This window comes from Rhinolophus hipposideros (genome assembly GCF_964194185.1).
Source record: "Rhinolophus hipposideros genome assembly, chromosome: 7".
Lineage (NCBI taxonomy): Eukaryota > Metazoa > Chordata > Mammalia > Chiroptera > Rhinolophidae > Rhinolophus > Rhinolophus hipposideros.
The window spans coordinates 77,184,334-77,209,189 of record NC_138053.1 but is presented as its reverse complement, the minus strand read 5'-3'; the positions used below and the strand labels follow the sequence as shown (position 1 = coordinate 77,209,189).

General features: G+C 33.5%; 1 protein-coding gene across 3 annotated transcripts in view; it reads right to left on the bottom strand.

Moving 5' to 3' along the window:
- Window positions 1-235: 235 nt before the first annotated feature.
- The window catches only part of NADK2 (NAD kinase 2, mitochondrial), a gene marked incomplete at its 3' end in the record, with an annotated part of 43,884 nt that continues 19,263 nt past the window's right edge, over window positions 236-24,856 (bottom strand). The window contains exons 6-13 of one of the 3 annotated variants that reach the window (XM_081054198.1): window positions 23,619-23,755; window positions 18,770-18,848; window positions 16,236-16,301; window positions 14,798-14,893; window positions 8,473-8,528; window positions 8,285-8,338; window positions 5,934-6,057; window positions 236-3,680 (exon numbers count right to left, since the gene is read on the bottom strand). In XM_081054198.1, coding sequence (XP_080910324.1) covers window positions 3,542-3,680; window positions 5,934-6,057; window positions 8,285-8,338; window positions 8,473-8,528; window positions 14,798-14,893; window positions 16,236-16,301; window positions 18,770-18,848; window positions 23,619-23,755 — 751 coding nt within the window. Of the gene's footprint in view, window positions 3,681-5,929; window positions 6,058-8,284; window positions 8,339-8,472; window positions 8,529-14,797; window positions 14,894-16,235; window positions 16,302-18,769; window positions 18,849-23,618; window positions 23,756-24,856 lie in introns of those variants that run through there. The other 2 variants (XM_081054199.1, XM_081054200.1) reach the window with 2 other exon arrangements.

The window sequence follows — 24,856 nt, the reverse complement described above, 5'->3', positions numbered from 1 at the left end:
TGGTCGTTCTATTTCTGTGAAAAATGCCATGAAGTTTTGATAGGAATTGCATTGAATCTGTAGATTGCTTTTGGTAGTATAGAGATTTTCACAATATATAAACTCTTCCAATCCATGAGCACAAAATATCTTTTCATTTGTTTTCAGTTTCATCAGTTTCTTATAATTTTCAGTGTACAAGTCTTTGACTTCCCTCATTAAATTTATTTCTAAGTATTTTATTATTTTTGATACACCTATAAATGAAATTGTTTTCTTAATTTACTTGATAGTTCATTATTAGTTTGTAGAAATGCAACAGATTTCTATATTATTGATTTTGTATCCTGAAACTTTACTGAATTTGCTTATTAAGTCTAATAGTTTTTTGGTGGAGTCTAGGATTTTCTATATATGTCATCTACAAATAGTTGACAGTTTTGCTTCTTCCTTTTCAATTTGAATCTTTTCTTTTTTTGCCTAATTGCTCTGGCTAGGACTGACTGATATTCTCTTAAGTCTCTTAATCTTTATGTCCCCCCCCCCTTTTTTTCCTTGCAATTTATTGAAACTAGGTTGTTTGTCCTGTTTCACATTTTGGATTTTGCTGATATAACCCCTGGAGTGATATCTAACAGGTGTATCTTGCTCTTAAATCCATAAATTTGTAGTTAGATCTAGCAGCAAAGGGCTCTAGACCAAGGGTGATTTTTGCACCCTAGGAGACATTTGGTATTATTTGAAGACATTTTTGATTCTCACAAGTGGAGAGGTGCTATTGGTATCTAGTGGGTAGAGGGCTAAGGATGTTTTAACCACCCTACCAAAAATAGGACAGCTTCCCATAACAATGAACTATGTGGTCCAAAAATGTCAATAATGCCAATGTTGACAAACTCTAATCTAGAGGCTCATCTTAACAATGTTTTTATAGCAAGGACATACTTGAGAGATAGTATCATATTCTGCCATCAAGAGACACATAACGTCTGGCTGTCATTCTGCCTCTGGCCCTCAATTTTTCCTCCTGTGCCCTAGCCATAGGTTGCAGAGACAGGGGAGGCACTTGGGCCAAGAGCAGTATTTTTATTTCTGGATAAAGTGACCCTGTGTCCCTTCTGTCCTGGTGAACTCAACTGCAGTCCAACATTTACCGAAGATCTACAATGTAGAGGAAACTGAACGACGGCACAGGGGAGGATGCAGAGCACGGGGAGAGGCACTAATAAGTCCAGGGACCGGGAAAACTAGAAAGAAACCTCTTTCCATTGGATTCCCGAACCTTGGGACAGGCAAAAAGGCAACTCCTCTTCTTACCACAGCTCTCACCATGACTATAAAGACATATGGAACATCAAAAATACTAAGTCAAAGTCACCTGAGGGTCTAAACTTACAAGGTAAGCACTTTACCCTCTAATGTTAACAAATCCTGGCTCTGTGTCAAAGATTAGCAGTGAATGAAGTGAACAGGGCACAGAATAATACATAGCAATGGGGAAAAAGACTTGAAATATTTTGGGAAAATCTGGTTTTCAAATAATGACCCCATAAGAGTTAAGGAAGTGAAACAAAAAAGAAGAAATAACAATAGTTTAATTTTATTCACATACAGTTGCCATTAAAGGTTAATTCATAAAAATATTTTGGCTATCCTAACATCCTTTGCCTCTCATCACCTCTTACAAATAATACTCACCACATAGCAGAAATATTAGAAGTTATACTGCAAATGGAGCACATTAAGTATTTTTTAAACCTTTAAAATATGGCTTATGAACAATTTTACACAGGTTACCTATTAATATGTTACATATTAACAGATCTATGATACCATTATGGACAAATTTCCTTGATCTTAAAGACAGAGTTGGCATTTTTGTCAAAAAGGCATTTTAAATCTAGGGGAGTTTCTATACTTCTTTATAAAGTATATCATTTTTAAATCAAACTGGAAACTAGACCCAACTATTTTGTGTGTGTGTGTGTGTGTTTTGTATGCATCATGTGAACTCTTTGCTAATGAGTATCTATTGCAGATACTATTAACTAAGAAAAGAAAAGCAGATTCTTGTTTTGGATATACAGCACAACTTAGGTTACCTTTGTATAATAATATTTATACAAAAAATCTGACGAGAACTTGTTAAATGTTGGGAAAACTAAGAGCACTCAATGTAATTATACATCCTAGCTTTTACAGATTTTACTTCTGAGTTCACTAGACTCAGTCTTATCAAGATACAGGCTGTTTCATTCATCAGTGTATGAGTATATCCAGCACTTGATACAGCATTGCACAGAATGGATTTTCAATAAATATTTCAACGATTACACAAAAATTTTTAACAGCAAGTGAAAACACACACAAATTTGAATAAATGGCATGGGAATACCAATGGTCTCATAATGCAGCAACAGATAGATGCTTTTTGTAAAAATTCTAAGAGTACGTGTAAGTAGATCAAGAATTAGATGAAAATAATTTCCTCCCCAAATAAAGGAACTCTCATGGAGGGGAGAGCGGGGGACCAAGGCAAGCCATAACATTTTATCCTCAAAGCTAATGTGTGAGACTTGGAATATGAGCTAGGTGAAAACTACCATGATATTAAAAGTAGGGCAATTCCACAACTAATGTGTTTTGCATATTTATTAAAGAACCCATTTTCTTTCTGACAATACTCCGAATACTAAATGAAAATATTTTTTAAGTGTTTGACCAAACTCCTAACAGACTATGTCTAATAAGTTTATCCTTTTAGTCTTTGAATCCATGTTAGAGAGTTTTAAATATGGAAGAAATCTATTAGACTCAAATCATTTTTTAAAAAATTGTCTAGGACCTCAAATAGCTATTGGACAATTAGTACATTTGTAACAGCATCATGATTTTCTCCAGTTATAAGTATTTCACCCAGCACTGTCAAAACTAACCTGAAAGTCAATTAAATGAAAACTATAATTTCAAAAACGATTGTGAACTTTTTAAATCAATAAAGAGTCATAACAAGATCACTGTGTTTTGAAATTAGAAAATTCTTAGCACATATAAAAACATATTTACCTACTTCAGTTAGGTCAATGTCAGGATTTATCAAAATTCTGCCTCAAATTTTTTTAAAAATCTTGATTTTTAGGTGCTATAAAAAATATACACTAATCAAATGATATGTGTTTGTTCTGACCAATTCCACAAAGTTTGGAGGAAAGGGAAGGAAAAAAGTTCAATTTCAAATCCTAAACATGTAATCCTTTATTTGAACCTACCTCTCTAAGTTTAAAAAGATATCAGCACTCTTGGATACCAATCATTAAGTAATATAGAAATTTCCCTGGTATCAATTCTAAACTGTTTAGTTCATCCATTTTCTTATATAGTGAACATCTTTTCCATCAGAATCCAACAGAAGAATAATGCAAATCTCACCATCTTAGTCACCTTTGAGCCCAAGGCCAACTAGTCTCAACAGTAACCAAAAAATGTAGCTTTATAACTGGTAGTCTGTTTCTGCAGTAGAGTATTTTCTCAGTAATCAAAATTTGTCATCTGAGGAAATCTTTCACTGTTCGAGAAGCACAGTTCGAAGCTCATCTTCTTTATTGATCATCATTGAAGCAATTGCTCCATCATTAAACTCAAAAGAAGTTCCTCCATCCACAACCATACAGGCATCCCAACAACGAGAACGAACACAAACCCTGAGCAGAAAGCAACATTTCATTGAATATTGAAAGTTTTCTTAACCCTAAATAATGTTTTCTTTAAAACGCTTAATTTTTATCTAAACTCGTAGATCGTCAGGCCTGGATTTTAAAAATCAAGTTGCTCTTTGGTATGAGAGAATTAGTAACTATGTAAATATATGGGTACATTATCAAAATCTCAAATTTAAATGTTTAGGATGCCTCCATTCACCCAAACATCTGAGTGAACAAGTTCAGACTTGGTGGAACTCATAGGCTTTCTTCATATGTTTGAATGGTTATTGCCATTATAAGTATTTTAAGTATTGAGCATGAATGTAACTATTTTCATGTAAAACTTTTAAACTTACGTAAAACACAGAAGAGGCACAAATTATTAGGGTACAGCTCAACACACTTGTGTATTCATTCCCCAAATCAGGAATCAAGTGTGACCCAGTTCCCAGGAAGCTCCCTCACTACCCTCTCCCAATCACTGCCCAGCCCCTCCTTCCAAGCACATCATCTACTGTCCTAATTTCAGTCACTAGGGAAGTAATAGCTTCATCTGTTCTTGAACTTTATATAAATGGGAGAATACAGTATGTATGCTTGTGTCTGGCTTCTTTTGCTCAATAGTACGTTGGTGAAATTCATCCTTGTTATTACAAGTAGTAGTATTGTGTTCATTTTCATTGCTTTATGAAAACACTTCCATTGTATAAAAATAGCAAAATTTATGTCTCTTCTACTATTCATGGACATTTGGGTTTTTGCCTATTTGGGAGCAGTGCTGCTGTAAATATTCTTCAGCGTGTCTTTCGGTGTATACCATTTCTGTTGGTATACACATTCTGTTGGATATATACCTATGCTATATTCAGCTTTAGTAGGTAATTACCAAATAATTTTCCTAACAGTAGTATATAAAGTTTCAGTTGCTCCACCATACCAACAACTGGTATTTTAGCCAGTCTGGTGGGTGTGCATGGTATTGTATTACATAGTTTTAATTTGTATTTCCCAGGTGAATAATAAGGTAAAGGACACTTTTCATATGTTTATCAGCCATTTGGCTATCGTCTTTTATGAAGTGCCTGTTCAAGACCTTTGGCCATTTTACTATTGGGTTGCCTGTCTTTTTCTTACTGTTCTGTTGGAATTCTAATATATTATAGCGGGGTTGCCAAAAAAATGTATACACATGACTTGTATTCATCTTTTGTTATCGGTTATAATATTGAATATTACGATTTTAATACAGTTCTTTTCCTTGCTTAAACTGTGTGTACATTTTTTTGGCACCCTCTGTATATCCTGGATATGAGTCCATTGCTGGATATAGGTACTGTAAATATCTCACTCTGTGGCTTGCCTTTTCAGTTTTTATTGGTGTCTTCATTAATACAAGTTCTTAATCCTAATGTACTCAATTTGTGAATCTTTGGTTGTTAAAATGCTTTCTATGATGTGCTTAAGAAATACTTTCCAACCACCAAAGTCATGCAGCTAGTCTCCTATTTATATAAGCAAGAATTTAAATGAGTCTTGAGTATAGATTTCTTGGTTAATTAAAATCAACTCTCAAACGAGTTAAGTGATTTTTAAGTAAGATGAGTTTGTTTTTTAAGTATCCTTCTTGGAAAAAAAAAAGCAATGATATATTTTCAAAAAAGAAAATATGCACACTATAAGCAGCAATTTCTAATTAAACTGTTCTCTGCTTGCTGTGAAACAGATTACATTTTTTCATAATTATAGTAAGTTTTCTTGTTAGTTTGGAAAATTGGACAACCTTTACAAAATAAGAAGTTATTTTCATTTATCTACCTCCTCCCCCTTAAAAATAAAAATCAAGCAAATTTAACAGAGTGGGAGGGAAAAGAATTCTACTCTAAAGGTTTACTGCTATACAATATAGATTTTACATAAATGTTTATCCTGCTTTTATTCCACAGCATATGAAAACAAGTTGCTTTCCAGTCAGTTTTTTTTAAAATGATAATTCGATCTTATTGTGGTCTTAATGCATTAAAAAAAAAAAAAGACATCCACATCACCCAATTAAGTAATTATGCTCCTTCTATTCAGTTTCTCTAAAATGATACATTAAGTTTTGAAAGAAAATACCATTTTAGCCTGGTTAGCATGATACCGAAGGTTCTACTCCCACCAAATTTAGTTTGAATGAAATCAAATACTTATAAAACTAAGTGTGCTTTATAATACAAGAGATGAAAAACAGTCAGTCACACTTTAGAAGCTTACTTGGAGGTGAAACAGCGCTGACGACTGCTTGAGAAAACTCTGTTTGCTATTGGTTCTCGAATACTGAAAAGTATTTTGGGTTCTTCTGGACTGTAGAGCAGCGATTCATTATATTCATTTGTAACTATGAAGAAAGAAAAACCAAATATTAGCACTTTCAATAAAAGATGGTCACTTGAGAAGTGCAAAATGAACTATCCCCAATTTAAAAGCAGTTCTGTTCCAAAGATCTGTTTGATAGCAAGTTTCTTGGAACTCACAAAATAGTCCATTAAAAAAAACAAAACACCTTACAAATGAGGAGTAGGTTCCAAGATTAGCCCACAGAAGCCTACATCACTGACAATATAGAAGAAATAAATACATTTAGGAAAAAGGAAAAAACTACAAAGTTAATGATTAAACAAAAATAAGAGGAACTAGTTTATGGCACTCAAAAATGAAACTTGAGTTGCCATATTCCCCCTGCCAAATTCTTATCCAAAATACCATGTCAAAGAGTTTATGAGCATAATTATAAGTTAATAGTCTTGCTATAAAATGCAGTCTCAAACAATGACAGGTCATATGCTTTCTCTACTGAAATTGCCTTTACTCAAGATAGTTTCAGAAATCTTTGGGACCTGCTTTCTCTCTAACAAAAAGGCATGTGAGAGTTAGCATGCAAAGCACAAACTGGTTAGTCAACTGGACAAAGAAATGAGGCTTGAAAGAACGTTTAATTGAATAGAACATTAAAAGACATTACAAGACTGTCAGATAATCTAACTTCTTTACCAAAATTTCATTTGAATTATTTGGTTTCTATTAAAAAATCTCACTCTCAAAAACAAAAAGTTGCCTCTGGGAACACACACAAAATATGTGTTAGCTCTGAAAAGAGTAGTTCCAGAAGTAACGCTGACTGCAGCACTGGCATTCACTATTGCTTCTGAAGAGCTTCAAATCCGCAGTGTAATAACATTCATTCAGTTTATTAAGGAAAAAACAATCACTTATACCCTTAAATTAATTTACATACCTGATATAAATATCAGTTGGTCTATATACATTATGTTTTAAGATAAATTACATAATGAAGAATCAATTACTATAAATGCCTAATTTTCCTTTTTTTTGATACAGATTTAATGCTAATGTTAGCTCATAAGCCATATTAAAATAATCTTTTAGGTCGCAAATTGAGGGCAAACAGAGTCCATTTAGTCCTGTTTTTAAACTACTTTAGAGGTAAACCATCTCCCCAACCAAGGAATTCTTATGTAGAAATCCAAAATATACAGATAAATGAACTGATACTGCTAAAATACTTTATCATGTATTGCTAAATCGTTTTAAAGGCAACCAACAGGAATGAAATTCTGATAACTCAAGTTCAAGTATCTGTGTTTATGGATGGATGACAGTTACAGTCTTACGTGTTGATATCCATTTGTGTCTATTTTATTTTAGCTGTATATATTTTTTTAAATCCTTACAAAGGTAAACATATGCAACAGTAAATGAGTTTAGGTTTTTTTGTTTTTTTAAATAAATTTACCTTAAAATCTTAGGATACTCTTCAATTAAACAGAGACAGCAAGAAAAGCTTTAGTTTGAGGTCTGTACAAAAATGGTCCTGGTAGATGAGTGAACTTTGGAGTGTTAAAATTTCATATGCAAATCAAATGAATGTGTTTTTCAGCTTCAGCTTTAAGTATATTTTAGAATAAAATTTAAAGAATAAATTTGAAGAATCCTATGCACCAGTGATCTACTTGCCCTCCCTCATTTTACAGTTGAGGAAGCAGAGGAGTGGAGAATGACAGTCTTGCCCATAGTTTCACAGTGAGTGCCTGGTTGGTCTGGGATTGAAACCCAGATCTTCACATTCCCTGGTCAGTATCCTGTCTCCCAACAGTGCTAGTTATCTTAAAGGACCCTGAAGTAATTGGGAGGTTGGTAGGAGATAGTTAAAGAGGACATCTTAGTGAATATGAAGATAAGCATTCACAGCTCAGTGAATTCCTTTTTGTTCAGAGGATATTCGTGGCACCCTGAGTTTAGGTGTGCATTTCCCATTTGCCAGGAATGTATTTTTCTGTGTTTCCCTATTCCCCAGGACATGGTTGCAGTTGCACTGTTTTTGAGATAGAGGTTGTATTTCACAGCTGACAAAAATCATAATATAAAGGCCAGTTTTAAAACTTTTATTTAAAAATATTTAAAGGGATAGTAAGAGCATGTTTGAGTCAAAAAAGTAGTGCGTTAGTGGTAGTGCTAATTAGACAAGCACACTTTACAACAACATCCTTAAAATTGATATAGAACTTAAATGAAACTGTTAGCAATTATGATCATTTGCCACTGACCTTTCTCTACCAATTCTCTGTTCAACGGAAGACTTAAATTTCCTTGTCGTTTAGCTATTGAAAAAGGAAAGGGGGAAAATATCTTGATTAAATAAAATGTTTTGTATCATATAATAGCAAACACATAATAAAACATACACATTATGTATAGCACATTATAAATATATAATAGCAATTTTGGTACTCACCAATATTTAAAACATCTTCCACAGCCTGAGTTGCAACCCTGTTAATATTGAATGACCTAGGAACAAACACCACATAAATTCTTTCTTGTTTTAATTCTGAAAACATACTAAAAATGCAAACGGAATAATCTACTTAATATACAAAGAACTCTTAGAAATTATCAGGGCCAAAAAAACAACAAAAAGACAACAGCCACCTCACCCAGTTTTAAAAAGTGTGTAAAAGTACATGGACAAACAGTTCATGGACATATATGAAAAAAATGCTCAATCTTACTCATACTTGAGGAAGTACAAATTAAAACAAGCTTTTTCTCAGATTTGCAAGAATTAAAAATTAACAATGTATTGGCATGGTATGGGAAAAGAAATATTCTTATGCACTGATGGGATTATAGAAGTTGTAGTTGAAGAGCAATTCTGCACTATTAAAATTTAAAATGAACATATTCTTCAATCTAGTATTTTATCCTACAAGATACTCACACACAATACACAAAGATATTTACTAAAGCATTGTTTCTAATAGCAAACAACTCATATAAATATACATATATATATATCATACGAAACTGATTAAATAAATTATAGCTACTCAGCAAAGTACTACCTAGATATTAAAAAGAATAAAATAGAACTGCATCTGCTCATATGGAGAGATAACTCATATGTTAAGTTAAAAAAAAAAAAACCAAAGGCAGCTCAGTCTTTTGGGAAGCATCCCGCTGAGCCCGCCAGTGTAATAAAGCTGACTCTCCTAAAAAAAAAAAACAAACAAAAAAAACCACAAAGGCATTATATAGTGTATATATTACTTATCTGTTTTACTTATATTAAAAATATATATAGTGATTCTGTCTAGAAATTAGTATTAGAGAGATGAAATTAAAGGAAGACTAGCTTTTCATTGTGTACCCTTTTGTACTATCTAACATTTTTTAACATGTGTAAGTATTTCTTTAAATCATAAAAAAGGTTAGAAATCTTTTCCCAGTATGATGCCTTACTTAACAACTTAAAAACAAATGTTAACACAAATATGAATAACTTTTAAAAGTAGCTGTCCTGGGGTCTATAAAGATGGTTAAGGAAAGGTTTAAAAAAAATAAAATTCTCCTAGGAAATTCAGAATTATTCCACTGCCTCACAACTCTTCTCATGTGGCATCAGATCATCCTAATGAAAAGGAAAAACCTAATGAGTCACACAGCTCTAACCTAATTCAGTGGCTCTTAATTTTTTTGAGGAGGGGAGGAGTAAGAAATACTCCATATACTATTCTAACCCTATATTCTTCACATTTTGAGAAATATGAAAACATTTTAAACATCCTCTTGAAAAAAATGCAAATACACAAATTTTTACATTAAAAATTTTGGGTCATTCACAGACCAAATCCCTATGCTAAAAAAATCTAGAATCTGGCCCTTGTCCATTCTGTTTTCCACCATTGTCTGCCCTCCAATTTCACACTCCTACCACACCAAGCTCATTCTTGCCTTTGTACCTTTGTTCATACTTACTATGTGGTAAGAAAGTACTTTAAGTGTCCTGACCTTCTTATTGTTCAGTATGAGGTCCACAATACCTATCTCACTATTATTACTATCACACAGCATGAGACGTAAAGCACCTAGGGCCCTACCTACCTGGTTCATGGCAAGAAATCAACATTGAAAATGTCAAATGCAAGGGTATGTATAAGTCATAATCTAATTCCTCGGGATATCCACATTATTGGAAGAAGATACTGTTTTAGCATTCCCTCTACTGTAAATCTAAGAGTCACATAAAAATGAACTGTGTTTATTAGGGTTGCATTGAATTATATAAAGAGCAAATTATTTTGGTAACTAATATCTCCTCATTGTAGTTAAGACTTAAGAACAGAAGTCTGGTCTAATATTCCTAGATTCCTATTATTAGGGATACCACAATTCAACCCAAACTAAGCCTTCTAAATTGGGATTAATTTCCTGGATCTCAGCCAATTCATTCTACCTTTAGAAGTGATCTGCATTCTGCATCAAAAACAAACTATATGACTAAGCAGGTGTTAGCTAGCAAATGACAACTTTTTTCTTGGGTCCACACCTTCACCATTCTAAGAGTTCGCATTTTAAATCAGACATAACTTCTATTAAAGACAATGAAATAGACAAATTGAGTCTCATAGCTTCATCACGTAGTAAAACTTTCTCTCTTCACTTAAGAACACCTCCTCACCCTTACTTAAGTTTGCTAGGACAGAATGTATGGAGAAAGAGGATTGGGAGCAGTCTTAAGAACTAATGGGAAAATGAATGATCCCACTTTGTAGTACTTCTCCCAGTGTCTGCAGCAAATATTCCAACTAGTCCAATGAGAGGACTGAGGTGATAATGCAATAATTCAGAGACACCTGTTGTGTCCTATGTCCCATGGAAGAACTTCTGGAAATGCAAAGATGGTATAGTTAATTCCTAAATCCCCCTTTTTTTCCCCTAGGCACATGGCCAGGCTATACTGTCCAACCCCTCTTGCCATCTAGCCATGTGACTGAGTTCTAGCTAAAGGAACGAGAGTGGACGTCATGGAAAGCACTTCTAACCCTGTCTTGCAAACCTCCTACATGTGACCCTCCATGCTTCCATGCTTGTCCTCCTGTGACTTGACGTAAATGAGCACAGCGACTTTAGGAGCTGTTTGAAATATGGGAGAGCTGCATGATGGAAGGAGCCTGGCTCCCTGAATCACCACTTGGAGGAGAAGCAAGCCACCTGCCAATTAGAACACCCACTCTACAAGAACAAGAAATAAACTTCTATTGTGTTAAGCCACTGACACTGGGAGTTTATCTGTCACAACAACTAGCGTATCCTTAAGTTATATATTTCCACATTTTATATTCAAAGCAAGGGCTGAGAAAGTCACATGGGAATACGAACTTTTCTCTCTCTGTATAAGAATTAAAAGAAATAAGCTAGCCTATTCTTTTCTTTTCAGTGATCCTTCAGGCATCTATAGTTAAATCCAGAATTTAAATCCTGCTTTCACCATTAATTAACCCCATAGCTTTCGGCAAGTCAGTTAACTTCTCAGATTATTTATACTCTATCAATGAAAAATAAAATCACCCACTTCCAGAGTACTTTTGAGAATTTAAATAATATACTTAGTTTGGGACAAAGAAAATGCTCAGAATTGATAGTGTGATAAGGTAAAGATTATTAACGTATAGAAATATATAGCTTTCTCTCACCCTGTAGGATTCTCTCTCCCCATTTTCTGAAGAGAAAAGGGACAGAAGATGAATGGGAAATGCAATCGTAGCAAAAGAAGTATCAGTAATGGGAGTGGGAGGGCAGAATATGTTAGAAGTAAGTTGCATAGGCTGCGCAGGGACTGAATAACCAAGATGGCAGGGACAGGATATGGTTAGTGCGAGAGAGTTCTATACCAGAGCACAGGAGACAACAGAGGATACAATAAGCAATACAGAAAAGACGAAAATTCTAATCTAAGCCATACTTACTCCAATGCAACATCAACAGAGGACTCAACTATAAGATGTATGGCAGAGGAAGGGGGAATGCGTAGCAACGTACTAGCTTATTCTTTATGCTCTTCTCACTATGGAAAGGTTGAAAACTAAAACTATCAAAATTACACTCACACACACAAAAACACACACACAAGGCAGAAGTCAAAGCCCACTGCCTTTAGCATAAGCACTATTTCAATAAGATTAGCAAATTTACCTTGATAATTCTTCAATACAGCCTAGGGACTCATCTTTCAATTGTGTGATCTCTAGAGAGCTCCCCCTCTCCAATGAAAAAGGCATTGGTCTTGTAGTCAAGCACACCTGTGCCTGTATCCAGGTTCTGACACTTACTAGTGGTGTGACCTCAGCCTAATTATCTGTCCTTGCTAAGCTTCATTTTCTTCCTTTACAAAACAAGAGATACTACTTTCTTGCAGGATTTCTCTAAGGATTGTAGTCAAGGTATAAAAAGTACCTGGCACAGTATATTCAAAGAAACAAGGGCTAAATAACAGAGTTTGCATTATAATGCATAAAATGTAACTTACAGAATCACAGAAGTTTAGAAGATAAAGTAATCTTACTATTTTATTTGTTCCATTTCCCTCATTTTGCAGAAAACGAAACTTGTACACGGTGACAAAGATAGTCAGTGGTTTAGGCAGGTTTCTTAACTTCCAGGCCAGTACTATTTTCAATAATAATCATTTTGCTCATTTTTAAAGGATGAGGATACTGGGAGAAGAAAAGGGGAAGGATATGGGAAACTTTCTAATTCTCAATCTAGTTTTCAACAAGTAACACACCATGTTTAGCAGAAAAGATGTTACAAAATTAAAGCTGTTAATGTTTTCAATTTATGAGATGGTTACAAAATGATTTTATAGCATATTATATGATTAATTTTATTGTTTCAAATAATTAATAGAAAAGTAACTTTAGAAATGTAGTTCTTCTCATTGGCCCTCAGGAAAATAAGGTCTTAACCAATCTTTTTAAATACTTTTCATTTTTTCCCAAAGGTTCATTTACTTGACTAAGACTAGGATCTTTTTTTAAAGATTTTGAAGTTATTAAGTACTTATGAATGAACTGGTATGATGTCTGAAAATTATGTCAAAATAATATGGGATGAGAGGAGGTAGAGGAACAGAGGAAACAAGATTGGGCATGAGTGGATAAGAACTGAATCTGGCTAATGGGTAGATGGGGATTCATTATACTATTTTGCCTACTTTTGTATATACTTAAAAATTTTCCACAATAAAAACTTTTAAAAAGTTGTGCTGAAAAATAGGAAATAAAACTCCATTTTATACTATCCAAACTTAAGAGCACATTTTGGTAAGCACTGTTTTAGCTGTATTAGTGAACGTGTAGTCATTTATTCAAAAAGTATTTGCACAAATATCTACTAGGTACTGTGCTATGCACACACAAAAATTAAGCAGGAAAAAAAAACACTAATCACCATCCTAAATGCCTCAAGTTGCTCAAACTGGCTGGGTATTAGATTACTAGGTAAATAATAATGTGGTAAGTGCTATAATAGAGTAATGAGAAAAAAGTGCTGGGGAAGGACAAAAAAGGGATTAATTATGATTATGAAAGGAACTAAGATTTCCTACAGAGAATGATATTTGAAGACTATTTTTCAGCCAGTGGATGGAAAGTGGAGAGTGTTCAAACATTCAATGCAGAAAGAAGTCGCACTGAGGAAAAACAAAAAGCCCAAAGAGAACTGTAGCTTGTGCTGCGAATTGCAAGTAGCCTGCAGTGTCTCCAGGATGCTGACGGGTTAGGGCAAGGGCCTCAGGTCATTATTTGACAGACTGAGTAATCTGAACACAGTCAGGAGTTAGTGAAAGTTTTAAAGCACAAAAGCGGTATAGTCATATTTTATCTACATTTTTGAAACATTACTCTGCTGGTAGTATGGATGACAGCCTGAAGAATAAAGAATATTCACCAAAAAGATGGCGGCTTAGACCAAATAGCAGTAGAAACTGAAAAAGGGGGTCAAAGACTTCCCAAAGTACAACTAACTGGATTCAGAGACTGGTATGTATAGAGGGGAGAATAGGGAGACCCAAAGGTAAGAGCAAGGTTTAGAGGAGTAATGTATTTTCTCTAGAGTATGAACTCAGGGTACACAGTGATACTACGGGTAATAAGCAATACAAGGGACACAGGCAGAAAACCTGAAGACAATAAACTCAATTTTAAATGCACTAAATTTGAAAATGCTATTAACATTCTACCTACCAGTCAATTTTAGAATATGACTCTGTACTCAGGAGAGAAGGCTGCCACAGATAAAAGAAGTCTGGGAGGCAGAAGTCTAAGAAGCAGAAGAGACTACCCAGAAAGAGGTTATAGGGTAAACAAGATACAAGAGACCCTAGGTTATCTCAGGTTGGGCTTTTAATGCACAAACCTTCAGCATGTTTTCAGTATTGTACTTTGCTTTCATATCTTTACTATTATTTAAAACAGTCTTCATTTTAAAAAATACACAGTACCAGAAAGATTTCTCATTTTCTTTTTTCTCTTTACAAACCTCGTGTAGTAGGCCAAATAATGACCGAGTAATGACCAAGTTTAGGCTGCACCTGTAATCTAAGAAGTCAAGGCAAGACCCAATCCATGAGTGAAGCAGAAATTGAGCCAACCAACATGACACCACCAGGTACCTCTTATGTATCAGAGACCTTAGATATGCCGTTATGAGGTAACAAGCAAATTACATTACTTAAAATACTTCACAAAGGTTGATAAGCAACATCCCAAGTTACTCACCAGGCCTTTGATCCTGTTCCAGTACACAAATTGAGCCCTGAACTCTTCTGTTTTTCCCATGGACCATCATCAACTGAAATCTCATAGTAGGAAGCCCTATGAATTGAGAACAGAAAACTGGATTTGCTGAACTAATGGCTCACAGTAAATAAGACAAACATCTTTTTCAGAACGGATGAAATCTAAGTAGACCAGCCTGACTTAGACATATCTTAGTGGACACACATATCATGATGCTAATTCTAATACTGAAAGTGAATTCTAAGTGAAAAAGTTTTTAAAAAATAAATCTGCATGTCTGCATTCCTCTGATCTATATGCTCCTTTCTATCCACACTTTTAACATTTTAAAGAGGGGCTTCTTGTAAATCTTTACTTAGCATTGCTGCTGCTGCTGCTTTAACGGAATCTAACATACACAGAGCCTTATTTCAGAATTCCAAAAGAAAATACCATTCTTAGGCAAGTTTCATTCCTGGTAGCTATTGCTTGATATGTCTCAGTCTGTATCTAATCCTGCAAGTTACCGATAGTTTCTGTTCAATTTCTGTTTCTTAAGTTACATACTAATGTGCTTTTTGAATTAACAGTAAGGTAACAGAGATAATAAAGTTCTAAAGAGAATCCTCAACCAGTACTTAACTAGTGGACAGACCTGGAGATAAAACTAAAACTGTAATTTCTTTAAAGATTTATATTTCTTAAGAGTATTTCATAAAATGAAATCAAGTGGGTTTTCTGACACCAGCAAAAATGACACTATTCTTTAACTGCAGGAATGTATAAATGATTTGCAACTATTCAAAGAACTTTTGAAACATGCAAAAGCCTATTTTGTAAACTATATCTTAAAATAATGGGGTCATTGATCAACCCTGGGTTATTTTCCTCCAGCAAATAAAAAAGTTACAATAAACCCTTAGTAAAATATAGCTTTCAAAATAATGACAATTATTAGACAAACTTGCAGACACTAACACTCAGTGGATAATTTCTCTCTTACTCTAATCCTTTCCATTTCTCCTGCCAAGCTTTGAATCTGAAGGTTTTACATGATACAACTCCTTTTCATTTTTTCCTCTGAAGTCAGCATTCTTCGTAAAAATAAAAGATAGCAGGTTGATAATCACATTTAATCTATTTCATAGCTTTGTTATGTCCTCTTAGAAAATTAGGAATTTTAGTCACATTAGGAGCCTATTATATACAGACAAGCCAGCTAAATCCATTGCCAGAATCACACAGAAACGAGATTAGAGGTAAGTGTGGATAGAAGAGAAGCAGAGGTGGGGAGGAAGAGTAGTTAGGTGAGAGATGTTGAGCCCAAAAGAACGAGCAAATTTAGTGTGATTCTCTCATGCAGATTTACCAAGATTAGTCAACTCAGAGAATTTTTGTTTCAGGGAAATTATATTTTTAAGGCAGCAATAAAACTCACAGTCCCTTTAGAGTGGGTATACTTCTTCTGAAATTGTCCACTGATACAGCCCAAGAATAAGACATTCTAGGTTAGAACAAATAGGAGAAAAGAAAAGAAATTGGGCTTTTAAAATGTTCTTAAATCTAAGAACATTATAAATGAGGCAGGAATAATATTGCTGCATTTTATATTTTCCAAGGATGGCACCTAAGTTTTCGGGGCATAGTAAGCCTCAACACAGGATCTGCAATCGGAAATAACTGGGTTTATGTGACCGTCCTGAGGCTAATTATATGACCTTGGACAAGTTATTTGAACTCTCCAAATCTCAATCTCGGTGTTTTCACCGATAAATACCACTACCTTTGTCCTGGAGCTGCTATGAGCATGAAATGTGATAACATACACAATATATACAGTGCCTGACATAGCAGGATCCAGTAAATGTTCAATTCCTTTCTGCCAATTGTCTATGTCACAGCATCTTCAAAAATAAGTTCTGATACCTTCAATAGTGAAACCTTTTTCAATAGCATGAGAAGCCAACCCCTTGCTGTCCTTATCTTAGTAAAGATATAAAGTGAGGCGTCAAAGAACACAAAGAAGCAGCATCAGAGATAGACCAACCAAATCACTACTGCCACAGAAAATAAAAGCATTCAATCTAAAATTTACTGAGACTTCACTGAATTCCCCAAATCTTATCAATTTATCTCAGTTTTCCTCCTGTTATAAGTGATTTAAAGCTCTAAGAAGTTACAACCTCCAAAATATACAAACAGAATAATTTAAGCCACCAAATGGCTTCCCTAGAGTAAGCATAAACTCACAAAACATTTTACCTTTGTCATCTATTTATTTTAATATAGACTTTCTGCAATCTCATTTAAAGTTGTTGCTCTCATCTATCTTATGTCTTTAGCAATAATGACTAGATTATATCACTGATCAGAGTTACATTTTCTTCCTGCTCTCTTCAGTCACATAATAGTATCCACTATTTTGTTTCCATATTGCTTCAAACTTGACATATAGCAAAAGAAAAAACTATATATAGCATGGCTCACTATGACAGAATACATGTTTTACACTTTATTAAGTTCTTGAAAGAATATTTTTATTTCTTTGAAGAATACATTTTACTTTTAATAATTTTTTAAATTATGTATTTTACCACCTTCCAAAAAATTAAGATAGCACTACACTACCTTTATCTTATTCACCTTTACATCCCTAGGGACTCACATATTATACACAGCACTATATATTTTTACTGAATAAATTCTAAATTACATTCATCAAAATAATTACAACTACTCAAAAAGATTGTTCAAATCATTCTGTTGAATCAGGCTTTGTTCTGTTCAATACTACCTATGTAAGTCATTGGTTAAGAGGTAGATATTTTTTCTAACGAAGACAAACTTCTCACCATAATTAAACTTCTTATGAAAGGAATATCATATGGAACTTAATATGAAAGGAATATTATGACTTATAAAAAACAGAATTTTAAAATATATGGAATTCTCAGTAAACTAGGGCATCAACTGCATGGCCTTCAAAAGGTCCCATGGTTCTGGTAGTAGGGAAGTGGGACATTGACTCATCTCTAATCTTCAACCCAAACTTACTTACATGTATCTAAAGTACCAAGAGTTAAATTAACTTTATATTATGGCCATCATTCTCTAACTGGTAACTAATGTTACACAAAAAAAGTTTTGCAAAAAACAATTCTGCTGACAATTTAAGTCTAAATTATATTCAACACCCACAATTTTATCAGTAATAAAACACATACTATATTTTTATACTCCTAACGGAGAATTTTATTAACTTTTTGCTAATAATGGTTATAAATCTCAAACTGTGAATACACTTGCCTTAGGATGTTGCACTAAGAAGGATGCAATTATCACTTATGTAGTATTCTTGCCAAAAATGTTTAGTCCAAATCTTATCATGCAGAGAAGGAAAAAAAAATCTACAATAAGGCATATTCTGCAAACCAACTGGCTTAAGACCATTAAAAAATATTAGTATCATGAACGACAAAACAGGATAGGGCTAAGAACCTGTTCTTAATTAATTCAAAAGGGCCATGATGGCCAAATGCAATGTATGATCCTTAATTGGACCCTGAATAAAAACAAGCAAACAAATCAGCTTTAAAGGACATTATTAAGATAATTAGTAGGGAAGTTTTAATATGGACTGTCTATGAAAGTTTTATATCAACTGCAAATGTTTTCCTTACATCATTCTCTTAAACATTTATAAAGCACCTACATGATAGATTAAAGGCTCTGGGAAATACTGCTGTATTTTGTTTATCCTAGGGTTTCACAAACTTTTGGTCATAGAACCTTCTTTCCTCTTAATATGTATTAACATGTATGGAAGTTTCGAAAATATGTCATCAAACATTTCATTTCTATTACTTATACAGTACTAATTATTCACAAATCCTAGGTTGTAGAAGTTGAATAAATATCTAAAATATACTAAAACATTAAATTCCAAACTCAAGGTCATAGGTTTAAATGTACCTGGATGATAGACTTTCCCCAATGAAGACTTCATTTAGTGCTCTTACTGGCAAAAGCTGGGGTGCTGAAGCTTCGGACCCTGCAAGTAATGAAGAAAAAAATCCCAGAGAACGCTTTAAATTTTAGGAAAGTTATGATATAAATTTTATAAAACATTAAAATATCCGTATTTTTGTTTTAATAATGTTGAATCTACAGTTCCACATTATTAACATATAAATCAAGTATTTCTTATTTAAAGTATTCATAATATAAACCTCAAAGTCACCTAACATAGCTGCAATGAAGCCTCTATCTCTCCAAAATAAACCTTAATTCTCCTTGAAACAATTTTTCAAGAGTGATAAAATGTTATTTATCCATCTTATAAAATTCCTGTCATCACATTTAACTTGGTTTTACTCTAGAAGCTGCAGAGGTGGAAATGATCAAGTACTTCCACAGAAGAGCCATTTCGGATTTAAGCAGCAAGTTATATGCATGGCTCATGTTGGAAACCAAATCAGTTATGTTAGAGACAGATTTTTTGTTTGTTTGTTTGTTTGTTTTTGTTTTGTTTTAAGAAAACCTCAGGAGTGTTTTTAGCAACAGCAGCATTGGAGGAACGCTGCCACATCTCCTTTCGTGACTCCTAAAAAAAGTCATCTTTTTTTCTTTTTTCCCTTTATAAGGCTGTATGCACAGCTTAAGCAATCTTCCTTGACGATTACTTAAACATCACTCCATCACACAAAATCCTTCAAAGGATTTCCACTGCTTTCTGGATCAAAATTGTGATTATTAACTTTTTATCTTTTATCAATCTCCAACTGGAAATGCCAACCCCATCTTCTCAATGTCACCAATAGTAGATTCGTTGCCCTCAAGAATCACCATGGGACAATTTCTCTTTTCTGTCTCCTCCACACTTTCTCCTAAGTCATAGCTTAAAAGTCCACCCCAATTGTGGTAGCTAGCCTCCAAGATGGTCCCCAATGATTCCTGCCTCCTGGTAGTCACATTCTCGTGAAACTCTTCCTCTCACATCATACTAGGATTGATCTATACAATCAATGTATGGCAGAAGTCATATGTCACTTCTGAAATCTGGTTAAAGAAAATACCCTGGCTTCCACCTTAGTTGCTCTTTCAGAGCACTTGCGGTTCAGTGGAGCAGTTCACATGGTGAGGAGATGAAGCTCCCTGCTCACAGCTATGGGATGAATTGGGAATCAGTCCCAATCATGTCTTCAGATGCTGCTGACTGAGCTCACAGCTTGCCTGTCACCTCCTAAGAGACCCTGAACCATTGCTGATAAGCTAAGCTGATCCTGGATTCTTGACCTTCACAATCTCTATGAAACCATAAATAGTTTTGTTTTAAGATGCTAAATATTGGGATAATTTGTTATGCAACACTAGATATCTAATATACATTAGACATTTAATACACTAATAAAACTTTTCACCGTTGCACCAATACAACCACTGATCTAATATTCTCCTCTGACTTGCTAGCCTGACTTATATTTTTCTGTTTATATGTTTATTGAACATTAATTACATGTATCTAATTTCTTTTGGATTAATACTGCCTAAAGGGGACCCAACTATTCTTGAAATAGTATAACAAGTTGTCATTACAATTCCAAGTATCCTTTGAAAACTTGTTATTTGACTAAATTACAAAATGGGTTAACATTATCAGCTCAATCTCATAATACAGTAGAAAAAACTTGACACAAAAAGGTATATAAAACAATTTGATGTGTTTAATCAAATTTGATTGCACTTATCACTGCAAAACCTGCTAACTTTTGAAACAGTTTGGCACTAGATATATGTATTCTCATACCTAATAGTTTTATAAATATAAAAAGCTAAAAGGTATTGTTTAAATTATTTTTCTCTACCCAAGATAATTATGAATAGAATTTATTTTACCTCTCCCCACAGATTTTTTACAAATGCTTAACTAACAGTAGATACTCATTAAATATTGCTAACTAGTAAATCTGAATTCTCACCATCAACCTGTAACCATATGTTTTTCTTTTGTATGGTCTTGACTACCTAGAACCATTTTTCTTCATCCTAATTTTCCTTTCCATATTGCGCTTTTATTGTCTGTGCTTGCTGAATTTTACCTGAAATCCTTTGTCAAAGGAATAAAATATGTAAAATAATTTCAAGTCTCATTAATCATCTTAATTCTGCTTATATGTTTTCATGTTAATTGACTACCAAACATTACCTAATCACGAAACTGTTCATTTTAAACTTGCTTCCATAGGATGTGAAAAAATTGATTCAATATCAATTAACAATTTTCTATCCAAAAGAATAGACTATAAAATTAATTATAATATCTATTTTTAAATACACAATAGTTATAGTGTACTAGTGGCAGGGACTCCTCCGCTGTGTGGTTCTCACCCTGTCATGCTGCTAGACTATGTTTCTAGGTCCATTCTCATTGGGGTATACCCGTGGGACTAGGAATAGCCATTGGAATATGAGCAAGAGTAGTGAAAAAGCCTGGTTCCTAAAAGTTCTCTTGGGATTCTCTACACTGTCTTCTCCTACCCACAAGGTACAGAGCATCCAATAGAAGACTCAGAGGCCTTAGATGATGTTAAGAGCGACTGTTTGGAAGTTGCCTGAACACCCGCTGCACAGTTAGATGAGTTAGAAATAAACCTTCATTACATTAAGCCACTGAAATTCTGGGGTTGTCTTATCAAATCCATTCCCTTATCTAAATGAATATGACCAGCCTTGAAATGAGAAAGTTACTAGTTTATGTGATAAAATTTTAAAAATAATTAATTAATTAACCCTACCTTCCCTTGAAGGTATACAGGTAATAAAAATGTATTCTTCTTCATTAACTTGTATACAAATGCAATCTAGCTATGGACAGATTACACTACACAAAATGGAAAGTTTTGTTTAAAGTTACATCACTCCTTTTTTAAGCTGAAAAGTTAAAAAAACTAGGTGTTTTTTTTTTCTCTGTTATCTTTTGTTCTGAATTAGAAAGCTAAATAAGGGATCAAACATGGTGGCATATTTATAATCTCAAACCTCCTCCTATATTGAAAAATCCCACATGGCAGTTTACTAGGAAATGTTGTTACCTGCCAACTTAAAGAGAATTTAAATAGGAAATATGAGACATACCTTGAAAACTTACTCAATTTTTGTCTCAGAAAATAAAGCTCTAAAACAAACAAACAAACAAAAAAACCAACCTCTATCAAAAAAAAACAAAACACCTCTAAAATAGTGTCTAGACATGGTACATATTACATACTTGTTAGTAATAATATTAATGATTTTAAGTATAAGCAATTTCTAGTATTACTATAAAAAATCTTACACTATTCTGAGTCCAGATTTTTTATGTATAAAATAACTTACTCCAACTAAAATCCCCACCACCACTACCACTTCCAGTTCCTCTCTGGAAGCTTGTAGGAGGTTTTTATCCCTAATATTCTGACATACTTGATGTGGGACCTTTTACCATTAATTATGCTAAATAGTTTGTGAGTCCTTTCATTTCAAAGACTAGCACTTAAGTTTTGAGAAATGTTCTTTTATTATTTTTTAAATTTTGAACATTTTGTCTGTTCTTTTTCTAAAACTACCATAAATTAGATGTGAACACCCTGATGTTAATAAATTTATATCTAATTTTGTTTCTATAGATACATTAGTTTATAAACTAAAAACAATGAAATTGAACAATGAATCTTTGAATACCAATCTATAGCTTGTAAAATAGCTTTCCTGTTAGACTGTTGATGTAAAGAGCCAAATTCTGAAAGTCTTTTGGTGGTGGCAATAACTTCTTTTAGTGAAGAATAAAGTAAAATTTCTAGCTAAGATTATTGAATCTTACTTAGTAGTTACTGCAGTCTTTCAAAAACAGCAATAGGAATTCAAGTGCATGTAATTACTTGAAAGATTTCTAAAATAAAATGATTTTTATTCAGGGAGAAAAGGAACATCTTTAAAACATGACAAGAACATAGGAACATGCTAACCTATAAAGCTATAAATCACCATGAAAAACTGAAAAATAAACATCAGGAACCATGACAAGACATACACAGAAAGCAGATATGTGAAGGTAGCTTTTCCTGGTAAGTTTAGCCAAGAAATGAAAAACAGAAAATCTAGGTATTTAGGATATCTCTTAAGACCTTCTTGCATCATGAAAGTCTTATAGTTACTGGGAAAAGTAGAAAAGTATGTATAAATTATAGTCCACAAATAAGCTAAAAAATGAGAATTCACTTTAACAACTTATAACAAAAAAGCTGCATATCACCTTATGGTAATTTCTCTTTGCAGCTTATACAAATATTTGAAACATAAATCTTAAGGCTGGGATGCAGAATTTCCAAACAAAAAATGTTTTAATCAATAACTATAACTATGGTAAATGTTTCAATATAACTATATAAATATATAATTATTATGAAATCTTCCACAGATTGGCTTATTTTATTTCTACTGCTTTCTTTTTCCTTTTTGACATTTCAAAGATGAAGGCCAAGAATCTTTCCTTAAATATCATCGATCCCCTTGGACATTTTATAATCCTTCTCTAATCTACTAGATTTCAAACCCATCCTAGAAAACATTTTTTTTCTAGAACTATGCTGTATTTGTTACTTCAGTATCTAATCATAATAAGTATTTTACCTAAAGTAGTTTGCTGTACATAAGTCTTAAGTGTTATCAGTGGAACTAAAATCCCCAAGTAAGTTAATTATAAAGTATTATTTCTAGAAATTAGAGATTAAAGGAACTATAAGTTAAATATTGCCCAAGTGCATCTAATTCCCAATCTACTTACTTTCATCATGAACTCTTTCAATGTTGAAGGCTCTACTATGTTGGTTCAAACTTAGTTGCTGTTCGTGAAGGTCCACAGGAACAGGGTTTATGCCGGTCCCTTCAAGGTATAACCTGATTCGCTGCCTCCATAACCACCTTGGAAGAGTAAAGGAAAAGCAAGTTATGTCAAGATAGAATAAATTAAAGATTAGACATTATAATTCATCAAATTAAAAAGTTAATGTTAAAAAACTAGTTACCCCATGAATACATCATACCAGAAAAACCTAAAACCCACAGATTCCTGCACCAAGACAGACTTAGACGTTTCTCTTTTCAGAACTATAATGAAAATACCTAATGTATGTGTACAAAATCTCCCAAATAATTTGAAGTAAAGTCAAATTCTTTATCAAGTATCCATTAAATCCAAGACACTGTTTTGCTCATCAAAAAGTATAACATATACAAAAAAGAAAGCATCCTGAAATTAAAATAGCACTGTGTTAAGGTGATTGGATTAGATAAAAATCTGTCCCCTAAAATTCTGTAATGATGATTTTTTTTTTTCACAATAAAAGCAAAAAGAGATCAATAACAAACATGTAAGAGTACACTTAAAACTTAACGTTTTTGGTAAAAGTAAAGAAAAAAAGAGGTTTAATTGATTTCAAAACCAAAAACTGATGTATCAAAAAACCAATGGGGCAGATCCTGCTAGACAAGTATACAGAAATATACTCTGACTTGCTAGCTATAAATTTAGTGATTTGTAGAGGTGCCAAACTCCTGAAATGACCAGAAACTAGAATCATTATTAATAAAATGATTCCAGAAGTCAAGAATATTTAATACAATTTCCCAGATACCCAGAGAAAAAATTTTCTCAAACTATAAAATTTAGTCCAAATCAGGAAATAAAAAGTAGTCCAACCCAGCTCTCTCTAGTATAATCAGGCAACTCTACCTCAGCCCCTCCCCTCCACTCTTCTCTTCTCAGGGCATTATCATCACTGAACAAATTAAGTGAAAGAAATATGAAAAAAAAAATCCCCAGCACTTAAAAAACACCTAATACATAACTTCGAGAAACCAAGAATCTGAGCAAGGTTGGAGTAAATCTAACCCTCAGTCCTTCTGGATAGAAGATGAGTATAAAAAATATAAAATCTCAGACAGTTTGAACAATTTTAGCCAACTGTCTTAACTACCTTTCTATCAAACTGCTAAGAACATGTAACAAGGTTAAGAAAATTG